This window comes from Crinia signifera, chromosome 8 (assembly GCF_055691185.1).
Source record: "Crinia signifera chromosome 8, ASM5569118v1, whole genome shotgun sequence".
Lineage (NCBI taxonomy): Eukaryota > Metazoa > Chordata > Amphibia > Anura > Myobatrachidae > Crinia > Crinia signifera.
This window is the reverse complement of record NC_139224.1, coordinates 22899332-22912358: the sequence shown is the minus strand read 5'-3', so window position 1 is coordinate 22912358 and position 13027 is coordinate 22899332. Positions and strand designations below refer to the sequence as shown.

The following is a 13027-nucleotide window of genomic DNA, read 5'->3' as shown; positions in this document are numbered from 1 at the left end:
ATGTTTCTTGTGCACTATGACCAGATATTTACTCAGCAGCCACAGACTCCATCACACCACTTGCCCACTAGATTATTGTTTGGCGCTAAACAGAACGCACACACACTGGGTTTTTTTGGGGCACTGCGGCGGACTTTGATCTCTCCTTGCCGGTGACGAATACCTAACGCAGGGAGCCAGATCGCATAATTCACATTCCATTGATGGTTCTGTTTTCTGTACCATCTCAGAAAGCGTATGAGGCTCAGTACCTGGTGTTGCTGGAGATGCGCGAGGTCTGCTGCGCCTATATCCAGAGACGGGGTCTCCCCGTTAGATCGCGTCTCCCGTAACGTGCACTCTAGTAAGTGGTTCCCAGTGTTGCCACCGTTTTGCGCGGCTGAATCGTTACTTTTCGTCTCAGTCCCAGATTCTTGCATCATGACTCAAAGCCCTTAAAACAAGGAGGGAGGGGGGAGAAAAAAAAACAAAACAGCTGTTAAAACAGTTAGTGCATTTGAAGATACGTGCCCTGTTTAAAATCAGACCCAAACTGTAAACATTTGTCATTTCCTTTCATACAATTTATCTTTCCTGAATGCTTCTTGCTAACCGTTACTGTTTATTTTGTTTAACAGCTATAATTGCAGCAAATTTCAGTTCCAAAATGCAGCGGCTTGTTTGCTTATGTTTATTCACTTTCTCCTTTTTTGACATTCGGGTTTTATTAGAGTACTAAAACATTGTTCCCTCTCTGTACTAAATCAGAACGAGATGTAAGCTGGGGGATGAGGGTTCAGTCTCCCTTTGTAATGTCTAAAAGGAGATTCAACAATGAACAATTAAAGGTCCACGCAACCTAAATTTCATCAGACAAGTGTGAACCTCTGCTGTACACGACTGGCTCTCGGGGGTACTGGTGGGACCCGCTGCCAGTCCGACTGTGCCAGGATAGCGTTTAGAAGCACTCAGCTTTCTGCACTGGCACTGTTGATTGTACAGTATGTGACGGGTGCAGAAAGCTGGGTACCTGTAAACACTCTACCTCAGGCATGTCCAAACTGTGGCCCTCTAGCTGTTGTGAAACTACACATCCCAGCATGCCTTGCCATAGTTTTTAGCATTACCTATTAGCAAAACTGTGGCAAGGCATGCTGGGACATGTAGTTTCACAACAGCTGGAGGGCCGTAGTTTGGACATGCCTGCTCTACCGGAATCAGGAACATAAAGGGTAAAGGCTGGGCATGGGTACTTTGGGGGCAGGGTGTGGTTAGTCTAATGCAGGGATCGGGAACCTTTGGCAATCCAGCTGTTGTTGAACTATGCATCCCAGCATGCCCTGCAACAGTTTTAGCATGGCCAATTAGCGAAACAGTAGCAGGGCATGCTGGGATGTTTAGTTCAGCAACAGCTGGAAGGACAAAGGTTCCCCCATCCCTGATCTAATGTATAGAAACAAAACCAATTGTATTTGCAGCATTTAATTCCACAGTTATTCCACTCAGCCATCTGCAGATCAAGGGGGCAGGGAGTAGGCATGCCTGGCCACCATAGGGCCCACAGTCAGGCCTGTGCCTGAGTAAATAGTCCCCGGTCCGCCCTCTCTGTATCACTGGCTGAATTAATCAAACTACTGCAGATCCCACCAATACCCAACTGAGCTAATACCCAACTGAGCCCCTCCAGTGATGTCAGATCCCTGTGCTCCTAATTTGCATACATATATACTTGCAGCCGCAGAAACATGGGATAACACAGAAAACTGATCCACCTTGCTGATTATTCCAGTTATACTGTAAATCTTACATTGCTGGTGCCTAGAGGTCAGTTAGTTGTTTTTGTTACAGAGGTGTTATATTAGCTTTTTCCACATGGAACTGGGATTGGCCGCAATATGCCACATGTCCTGTAGGAAGTGGGCGGAAGGAATGAGGGCCACCTAGTCTTCTGGGATCCAGAGAATTCCGGCCGTTCGGGAGAGTAAGCAAGTGCGGGGTATGTGTTAATGTGCCCACACCTTAACAATTTTTATTTTTTTAATGATCGCTCGATTTTTACCGCAAAATCAGCTGCAAATTGTCCGATCTCGATCGGATGCTCGCTCCCGTGGATCTTTTGCTAAATCTTCTGATCTTACATGCTGCATGAAGATTTGTGGGTGCAGGTAGACCCAGATAACAATCTGATTCCCTACCTGTGGGTCAGGGTTACCCTTAGATGGCAGATGGTGGCAATCCTAATCCTGCCGGTAGCATACACAATGAGCACACTAGAGATTCCAGTGTTTCACATTCCTTTCACTCTAGTGTTTTGGAAATGAGTGAAGTGCTGGGGCACAAATACCCTGCTGCTGGGGCACAAAACAACTGCTTTTCACACCACTTATATTCCGTAGGTCAGGCCCAATGGGGCCCAGTTATCCAATTGCCGCATGTGTGCAGCACATAAGGTACCGCATCTCAGCATAAAGTACATGACAGCCCCCAATAAGCAATATTCTCCACTACCCCAATCCTACAAACATTTCTGCTCACAGCACTAATTAGTCAGCGATGCATCTGTTGGAGTTATGTATAACTGTGCCTTCCTGCATCACAGCACTGAGCATTGCCAAACTCTCATCTCATCTGCAAGTCTCTGTTTACCCTTCCACGCCTAGAATTCTGATATTTGCAGAATAAACAATGAGCGATGTTTCAGAGTCCAAGCGATACACAAAAGGCAAAGATTTGCATTTTCAGCTGTCCTTGGAAAATTGGGGGTTCGGCGTACACTGATTATGTAGCAGGAGTGTGCTTAGTATAGAGCAGGGCACACATAGCCCAGTGTATGCTGGGTACGTAGCAGGACACACACAGCCCAGAGTGCACTGCGTATGCAGCAGGACACACATAGCCCAGTATACACTGGGTACGTAGCAGGACACACACAGACCAGGGTGCACTGCGTATGCAGCAGGACACACATAGCCCAGGGTGCACTGCGTATGCAGCATGACACACATAGCCCAGAGTGCACTGATTATGTAGCAGGAGTGTGCTTAGTATAGAGCAGGGCACACATAGCCCAGTATACGATGGGTACGTAGCAGGACACACACAGCCCAGAGTGCACTGAGTATGCAGCAGGACACACATAGCCCAGAGTGCACTGAGTATGCAGCAGGACACACATAGCCCAGGGTGCACTGAGTATGCAGCAGGACACACATAGCCCAGGGTGCACTGAGTATGCAGCAGGACACACATAGCCCGGAGTGCACTGAGTATGCAGCAGGACACACACAGCCCAGAGTGCACTGAGTATGCAGCAGGACACACATTGCCCAGAGTACACTGAGTATGCAGCAGGACACACATAGGCCAGGGTGCACTGAGTATGCAGCAGGACACACATAGGCCAGGGTGCACTGCGTATGCAGCAGGACACACATAGCCCAGAGTACACCGCGTATGCAGCAGGACACACATAGCCCAGAGTGCACTGAGTATGCAGCAGGACACACACAGACCAGGGTGCACTGCGTATGCAGCAGGACACACATAGCCCAGAGTGCACTGAGTATGCAGCAGGACACACATAGCCCAGAGTGCACTGAGTATGCAGCAGGACACACATAGCCCAGAGTGCACTGAGTATGCAGCAGGACACACATAGCCCAGGGTGCACTGAGTATGCAGCAGGACACACATAGCCCAGGGTGCACTGAGTATGCAGCAGGACACACATAGTCCGGAGTGCACTGAGTATGCAGCAGGACACACACAGCCCAGAGTGCACTGAGTATGCAGCAGGACACACACAGCCCAGAGTGCACTGAGTATGCAGCAGGACACACATTGCCCAGAGTACACTGCGTATGCAGCAGGACACACATAGCCCAGGGTGCACTGTGTATGCAGCAGGACACACATAGCCCAGGGTGCACTGAGTATGCAGCAGGACACACATAGCCCAGGGTGCACTGAGTATGCAGCAGGACACACATAGTCCGGAGTGCACTGAGTATGCAGCAGGACACACACAGCCCAGAGTGCACTGAGTATGCAGCAGGACACACACAGCCCAGAGTGCACTGAGTATGCAGCAGGACACACATTGCCCAGAGTACACTGCGTATGCAGCAGGACACACATAGCCCAGAGTACACTGCGTATGCAGCAGGACACACATAGCCCAGTATATTCTATGCCTTTATTCCTGCTTCGCATTTTCCCACTGATCAGAATCCGGATTTTAAATCCAAATTTCACGACTTTATTTGCAAAAATAACATGATTTGCAGCAGGCAGGACACACGTAGATCAGCCTTCATTTTTATTACAGATGTACGGATTGGTTTTGCAGAAATCTGAACCCACCCAAATATTGTGGATCTGAACTAAAAGTCCTGCTTCTGATCTTCCCACAGGTCACAATCCAGGATTTAAATCAAAATGTCAGTATTTGAATTGCAAAAATGTAGCAGTTGTTATTGACTTTTATCAATGAGTATCTTTTTATTTCTTTTTAACAGGATAAAAACAAAACCGAACCAAAACACTCATAGTGAGCTGCGATTGTGATATAATAGATACGCCTAAGGTAAGGCATACCTCCCAACATTCTGTCTTCAGGTTGGGACTTAAGCATGGTTGTTGTCATGCATATTGTCCAAAAAGTTATCCAGTGTGCCAGCATCTTTAGAAACTGATAGTATTTTCCTAGAATGGATATGGCCACGCCTCTCATATCTGAACACGCCCCCATCAGCATCCAGGTCTTGTGGATGTCTCCACTGCCCTGTCTGCTGGAGGCTTCTTTTCAGTGAACTACTACTAATAGGCCACAGATTATGGGCCAAATGTAATATGGGGCCTGATTCTGGTTCACTTGCAAAAGAAAATTCTCTCTCTAATGGACAAAACCATGTGGACTGCAGGTGGGGCAGATGTAACTTGCAGAGAGAGTTAGATTTGAGTGGTATGGTTTCTGTGCAGGGTAAATACTGGCTGCTTTTTCTTTTTTTTTTTTTTACACTGCAATATAGATATCAGTTTGAAGAACAAACCCCACACAAATCTAACTCTCTCTGTATCAGGCCCATGGTGTGAGAATCAGAAAGGGAGAGAATTTGGGAGAGTTTTCCTTTTTTTTTTTTTTAAAGCGGCAATCATCTACACTGAAAAAAAAACAGGTTGATTTTGCCATGTAATTGATTGCCGGTTTAAAAAAAAAAAAAATGGGTCGACTCTCCCAAAATCTCTCACTTTCTAAAACCCTGTGACATTTGTCCCTATATCTGCGAATCTGACATTAAACATACTCGACCTATAGCCTTCCTGACGGGGATATAGCGTTTGTAACCCAGATAATAATTATAATGGATTATAAATATGCAATTCTAATAGTGTTCACACCTTGAAAGCACGTTAAGCAAATATAGGTGCAGGAGAGTAAAATTAATGTCATGCTAAAATTAGACTAAAATGTCACAAAAGTGATAAAAATCTATTATATTTCACACGTATTTACTCACAGACAGAATCCTTCCTCCGTCCACTACGGGGCACTTCTATGGCAAATGCAGGAAACCTAAAGGTGCCCATACACTAGTAAGATTTATCTTCAGATCTGTCTGTTTGGAACAAAAACATGGTTATGGATGAGTGACAGTTTGTCAGTTTTCCAGCATTTCCAAGCAAATGGTCAACTGTCATTTGCTCTCATCCATAACCATGTTTTTGTTCCAAACAGCCAGATCTGAAGATAAATCTGCTTGTGTATGGCCACCTTAACTCTCACGGGTGATCTCCCAAACATTGTGTCTGCAGGAAAAGTAATGCACCAATATGTGACACTAGGGTACAGGAGGAGAATTACGCCTCCAACCCCATCATGAATGTTGCTTTTGGTACAAGCACAAGGGAGCGCTGTACAATAGATCCACAGCTAATAGGTCAATATGCAAAAGATAGACCAAGTTTAAAGTTCGACATGGAAAAGGTAGACGGATAGGATATCATATGGTCAGTGATAAGGGTGGGGCTAAACTATGCACATCGTCAGGACCCGTAACAGCAAAATGCGCATATGTACAGGGGGTGGGACCAAAGGAGGCAATCCTCATAGAGTTGTGTCATATTGGCCCCACCCCCTCCTCTTGCCAACCTGCCCACTTCTCTACGGAGTGGTTAGGATGTGGGAGGGCCACCGACTGTTCTGGGAGTCCTAGGTACTACCTGCAAATGTGTGAGCATTTCCAGAGATTCCAGCACAATATAAGTACAAGTATGCTGCAGTCAGGAAGCCCCCCCTAGGTGTACAATGATGGTGGGGGTTCCGGTAACACATGCAGTGACTTAAAGTAAATACTGTTGCAGGAACCTTCACATGATTATATCACACACAGGGGCAGATGTATTAAGCCTGGTGAAGAGAAAGTGGAAAGAGATCACGCACCAGCCAAACTCCCAACTGTCATTTTTAAACACAGTTGATTGGATGGTGATTTATCGCCTTCCACTTTATCTCTTCCCCAGGCTTAATACTGCACCAATATGTGGAGGCTTTGGACTAAATGAGGGAAAAATTATATATTTGCCTGCTGTAACAAAGTTTATTGGTAATGGATGCCACAGGGCCATAAACAGGGGTTGTAATGTTGCGCTGTACTGTTGTCTCGGAGGTGGCACCATCGCTGCCCCATTGCCTGTGCATCCGTCTTGTTTGGTGCCCGGAACGGCTCCCTGCAGCCAGTATCATTGCTGCAGTGCTGCCTGGGGCATTGTTTGGATACTACTCTACATACATTCACCCTGCAACTTATACAGCCACCCGGGGCATTCCCAATGCTGCAAGTCCTACCACCCTGTGGGGGGGCGCTAGCACAGGGCGTGCTGCCACCTTGTTACGGTGCTGGGGTACCATTGTTTCTTCCTGTGTACAAAAGCACGAGACTCCCAGAGCAGTACTTCAACTATGCCACTAGTGCGACACAGAGGTTTTATACCGGGAATGCGGTCATTAGGACGACCGTGTCAAAGTCGACAGTCAAAAGGTCAACCACTATTGCTCGACAAGAAGAAGGCCGACACATGAAAAAGGTTGACATGAATTTTCATGATTTTTTTTTAAAACTTACTTTACTATCACTGTGGCCAAAGAGGGAGAATATAATAGTGCGCCTGCGAGTTTTACACCACTGTACACAGCCAAACGTAGCACCCGCTAGTGTTACACCAATGTACACAGCCACACGTAGCACCTGCTAGTGTTACACCACTGTACACAGCCAAACGTAGCACCTGCTAGTGTTACACCACTGTACACAGCCACATGTAGGACCTGCTAGTGTTACACCACTGTACACAGCCACATGTAGGACCTGCTAGTGTTACACCACTGTACACAGCCACATGTAGCACCTGCTAGTATTACACCACTGTACACAGCCACACATTGCACCTGCTAGTGTTACACCACTGTACACAGCCACACGTAGCACCTGCTAGTGTTACACCACTGTACACAGCCACATGTAGGACCTGCTAGTGTTACGCCACTGTACACAGCCACATGTAGGACCTGCTAGTGTTACGCCACTGTACACAGCCACATGTAGGACCTGCTAGTGTTACACCACTGTACACAGCCACACGTAGCACCTGCTAGTGTTACACCACTGTACACAGCCACATGTAGCACCTGCTAGTATTACACCACTGTACACAGCCACACATTGCACCTGCTAGTGTTACACCACTGTACACAGCCACACGTAGCACCTGCTAGTGTTACACCACTGTCTGCAACCACACGTTGCACCTGCTAGTGTTACACCACTGTTCACAGCCACACATTGCACCTGCTAGTGTTACACCACTGTACACAGCCACACGTAGCACCTGCTAGTGTTACACCACTGTCTGCCGCCACAGGTTGCACCTGCTAGTGTTACACCACTGTACACAGCCACACGTTGCACCTGCTAGTATTACACCACTGTACACAGCCACACGTAGCACCTGCTAGTGTTACACCACTGTATGCAGCCACAGGATGCACCTGCTAGTGTTACACCACTGTACGCAGCCACACGTTGCACCTGCTAGTGTTACACCACTGTACGCAGCTACATGTTGCACCTGCTAGTGTTACACCACTGTATGCAGCTAGACGTTGCACCTGCTAGTGTTACGCCACTGTATGCAGCCACATGTTGCACCTGCTAGTGTTACACCACTGTATGCAGCCACAGGATGCACCTGCTAGTGTTACGCCACTTGTTGCACCTGTGTGTGTTACACCACTGTACACAGCCACACGTTGCACCTCGAGTGTTACACCACTGTACACAGCCACACGTTGCACCTCGAGTGTTACACCACTGTACACAGCCACACGTTGCACCTGCTAGTGTAACATCACTGTACACAGCCACACGTTGCACCTCGAGTGTTACACCACTGTACACAGCCACACGTTGCACCTGCTAGTGTTACATCACTGTACACAGCCACACGTTGCACCTGCTAGTGTTACATCACTGTACACAGCCACACGTTGCACCTGCTAGTGTTACACCACTGTACACAGCCACACGTTGCACCTGCTAGTGTTACACCACTGTACACAGCCACACGTAGCACCTGCTAGTGTTACACCACTGTACACAGCCACATGTAGGACCTGCTAGTGTTACGCCACTGTACACAGCCACATGTAGGACCTGCTAGTGTTACGCCACTGTACACAGCCACATGTAGGACCTGCTAGTGTTACACCACTGTACACAGCCACATGTAGCACCTGCTAGTGTTACACCACTGTACACAGCCACATGTAGCACCTGCTAGTATTACACCACTGTACACAGCCACACATAGCACCTGCTAGTGTTGCACCACTGTACACAGCCACACATTGCACCTGCTAGTGTTACACCACTTTACACAGCCACACGTAGCACCTGCTAGTGTTACACCACTGTCTGCAACCACACGTTGCACCTGCTAGTGTTACACCACTGTTCACAGCCACACGTTGCACCTGCTAGTGTTACACCACTGTTCACAGCCACACATTGCACCTGCTAGTGTTACACCACTGTACACAGCCACACGTAGCACCTGCTAGTGTTACACCACTGTCTGCCGCCACAGGTTGCACCTGCTAGTGTTACACCACTGTACACAGCCACACGTTGCACCTGCTAGTATTACACCACTGTACACAGCCACACGTAGCACCTGCTAGTGTTACACCACTGTATGCAGCCACAGGATGCACCTGCTAGTGTTACACCACTGTACGCAGCCACACGTTGCACCTGCTAGTGTTACACCACTGTACACAGCCACACGTAGCACCTGCTAGTGTTACACCACTGTACACAGCCACATGTAGGACCTGCTAGTGTTACGCCACTGTACACAGCCACATGTAGGACCTGCTAGTGTTACGCCACTGTACACAGCCACATGTAGGACCTGCTAGTGTTACGCCACTGTACACAGCCACATGTAGGACCTGCTAGTGTTACACCACTGTACACAGCCACATGTAGCACCTGCTAGTGTTACACCACTGTACACAGCCACATGTAGCACCTGCTAGTATTACACCACTGTACACAGCCACACATAGCACCTGCTAGTGTTACACGACTGTACACAGCCACATGTAGCACCTGCTAGTATTACACCACTGTACACAGCCACACATTGCACCTGCTAGTGTTACACCACTGTACACAGCCACACGTAGCACCTGCTAGTGTTACACCACTGTCTGCAACCACACGTTGCACCTGCTAGTGTTACATCACTGTTCACAGCCACACATTGCACCTGCTAGTGTTACACCACTGTACACAGCCACACGTAGCACCTGCTAGTGTTACACCACTGTCTGCCGCCACAGGTTGCACCTGCTAGTGTTACACCACTGTACACAGCCACACATTGCACCTGCTAGTATTACACCACTGTACACAGCCACACGTAGCACCTGCTAGTGTTACACCACTGTATGCAGCCACAGGATGCACCTGCTAGTGTTACACCACTGTACGCAGCCACACGTTGCACCTGCTAGTGTTACACCACTGTACGCAGCTACATGTTGCACCTGCTAGTGTTACACCACTGTATGCAGCTAGACGTTGCACCTGCTAGTGTTACGCCACTGTATGCAGCCACATGTTGCACCTGCTAGTGTTACACCACTGTATGCAGCCACAGGATGCACCTGCTAGTGTTACGCCACTTGTTGCACCTGTGTGTGTTACACCACTGTACACAGCCACACGTTGCACCTCGAGTGTTACACCACTGTACACAGCCACACGTTGCACCTCGAGTGTTACACCACTGTACACAGCCACACGTTGCACCTGCTAGTGTAACATCACTGTACACAGCCACACGTTGCACCTCGAGTGTTACACCACTGTATACAGCCACACGTTGCACCTGCTAGTGTTACATCACTGTACACAGCCACACGTTGCACCTGCTAGTGTTACATCACTGTACACAGCCACATGTTGCACCACTGTACACAGCCACACGTTGCACCTGCTAGTGTTACATCACTGTACACAGCCACACGTTGCACCTGCTAGTGTTACACCACTGTACGCAGCCACACATTGCACCTGCTACTGTTACATCACTGTACACAGCCACACATTGCACCTGCTACTGTTACACCACTGTACACAGCCACACGTAGCACCTGCTAGTGTTACACCACTGTACACAGCCACATGTTGCACCTGCTAGTGTTACACCACTGTACGCAGCCAATGCATGCCGGATCTGGAATCCCTTATATCGAATTCCCTAATCACATTTGTGCGCTGGAATGAGATTTTGTTGGGAAAGTCCTTTGCTTAAATTAAGTACAAATTTAGATAAATCCGTTTGGCACAAAGACACTTCCGGTCATTGGCGATACACAGAATCCCACACGGCGGACTATTCTGGTCCCCACGCTCGCATGTGAGAACGATGTTTGTTAAATGCGCATTTCTGCACATGTGCATGCACTGGGTGCGCGCGGCTACAGCGTACAGAGTGTTCGCCAGGCGCACACCCCCAAGACTACAGGAAGGGGGTGTGGGGCGGCGGTCCAGGGGATACGCCTATGGGAACGCACAGCATATCATGGGCGTCCCCATGCAAATTGCCCAGTGACGCGGGTGCGGGGGGTGGGCAGCTGACATCACGGATGTCAGCTGCCCACCCAGCTCGTGTCGAATGTGCGGGCAAATCTAAGTGACCCGAGAGTCACTTAGATATGCGTGCACCTTCCACATCATTCGATGGTCTGCGAATTCGCAGCCGTGCGAGTCAACCAGAATAAGGTCCACAGTACAGCGCCGTGGAACACGTTTGTGTGTTATAACTAAAACCTAATAACAATGCAAATTCGGCCGACGTGTCCCTGTCGATGTTCCAATAAACACTCCACGCCGTTCATAGGACACATCTGAATGAACACAGACAGAGGCGGTATCTGGTCTTGTTTTGTGTTGTGTTCTGGATCTGTACCTTTAAATATGGTTCCATCGACCAAAACTAATGAAAAACCTTATTAACTCGGAACGACACTAGGTGTTTGACCACACTAGTTTTCAGTGGCAAATCAATTTCACACACATGAATCTGTGCTAATGTCATACTGTTAGTCTGATAACTGGAAATTATATTCCATACCCAGAGCTGTATCAAAACATATAACCTACACCATGTTCCATAATTATTTCTGAATAATTTAACACAAGACTAAGCTGTATCAAAGCGTACAAGGGAGCTTCGCGGTGGATCAAATCTTTGCTGTTCGGAGAAGCCATGTCAACAGACGGCACGGAGTGTAATCGCGGAGGAGAAAACATCCCAGCCCGTGTCTACCAGCAAGGGATAAAGAAACGGCTCTTTGGTGGAATGCTGAATGCACGGGCACCTAGTACCTAGTGGCAGGTATTGTGGCTCCAATTAGAATTGTACGGATTGGTGACAGTTAGTACATCTTATGTACTGTACTATAATGTACAGGGGAGGGCCGGACTAATTCCCTCTATGTCACTGCTCTTTCCAAACAAGGAAGATGGTCCCTCAAAGAAGAAGAGGGGTATTCTAAGGGCGGATAGATATGCGGTATGTTGTGGTACGCAGTGAGGTGGTACCAACCAAACATGGTCCTTGGAATGACAGGGGGCCAGATACACTAAGCTTCAAAAAGTGATAAAATGGAGAGTGATTAACAGCCAGCCAATCAGCTCCTTGCTGCCATGTCACAGAGTGTGTTTGAAAAATGTCAGGCAGGAGCCGATTGGTTGGTTGTTTATCACTCTCCGTTTTATCACTTTCTGAAACTTAGTGCATCTGGTCCAGTGTGTTAACTGGTGACAGGGTTACAGGCGCACAAGACTCATTGATTCGTGTGGTTGGTGAAGGCTCGCCAGTTTGGTCCTATCGCGCAGATGAATTACAGTAATGTAGCATATTTTTCTGGCTATGATAGATGGGTGTCAGAACACACAATGCATTGCAGCTGGATGTGTAGCCACAGACTGGTCAAAGTGTGCCTGCGTACCCATATCCACTGCCAAAAGCGCTAGTTGGCTGACGTACAAGATGCCTTGTACTAGTGAATTGACCGGCTCAATATCCACTCAGAAATGGCTGCTCACACTGTAAATAGGCAATGGGTGGACTTTCTTACAGTATGTAATCTGTAGGTACCATTGGGGCAGGGGCTGCCATACGTGGTCACGCGTGTATATCTGCGTGTAGAATGGCTTTTGGGCTGGGAGCGAGTGCCGTACTGGACGACAATCGCATGCATTTTAGTTGTGAGAATGCAGCCATGCGCCGGTCACTCAATTAACTGAATACAGTAGCTCCTGTGTCACCATAGATGGGAGATATGGGTGCCCGAAACAACTAAACCACCCTAGAAGCTGCTTGCGCGTCCTATTCGCTTAATTTTGCACAAAAAAAAGACCCCCTTTGCAGCATGTCAATGACTATAAGGGTTGTCTAAAGATGGCTGGATGTA

The 13027-nt window shown here is 48.1% G+C and overlaps 1 protein-coding gene across 8 annotated transcripts in view; it reads right to left on the bottom strand.

The window, feature by feature from the left end:
- FOXP1 (forkhead box P1) overlaps positions 1 to 13027 on the bottom strand; it is a 552073-nt gene that overhangs the window by 223249 nt on the left and 315797 nt on the right. For all 8 annotated transcript variants that reach the window (XM_083155991.1, XM_083155980.1, XM_083155981.1 and 5 more), the window contains one exon: positions 252 to 433. In XM_083155991.1, coding sequence (XP_083012117.1) covers positions 252 to 422 — 171 coding nt within the window. In that variant the 5' untranslated portion in view covers positions 423 to 433. The remainder of the gene's footprint in view (positions 1 to 251; positions 434 to 13027) is intronic.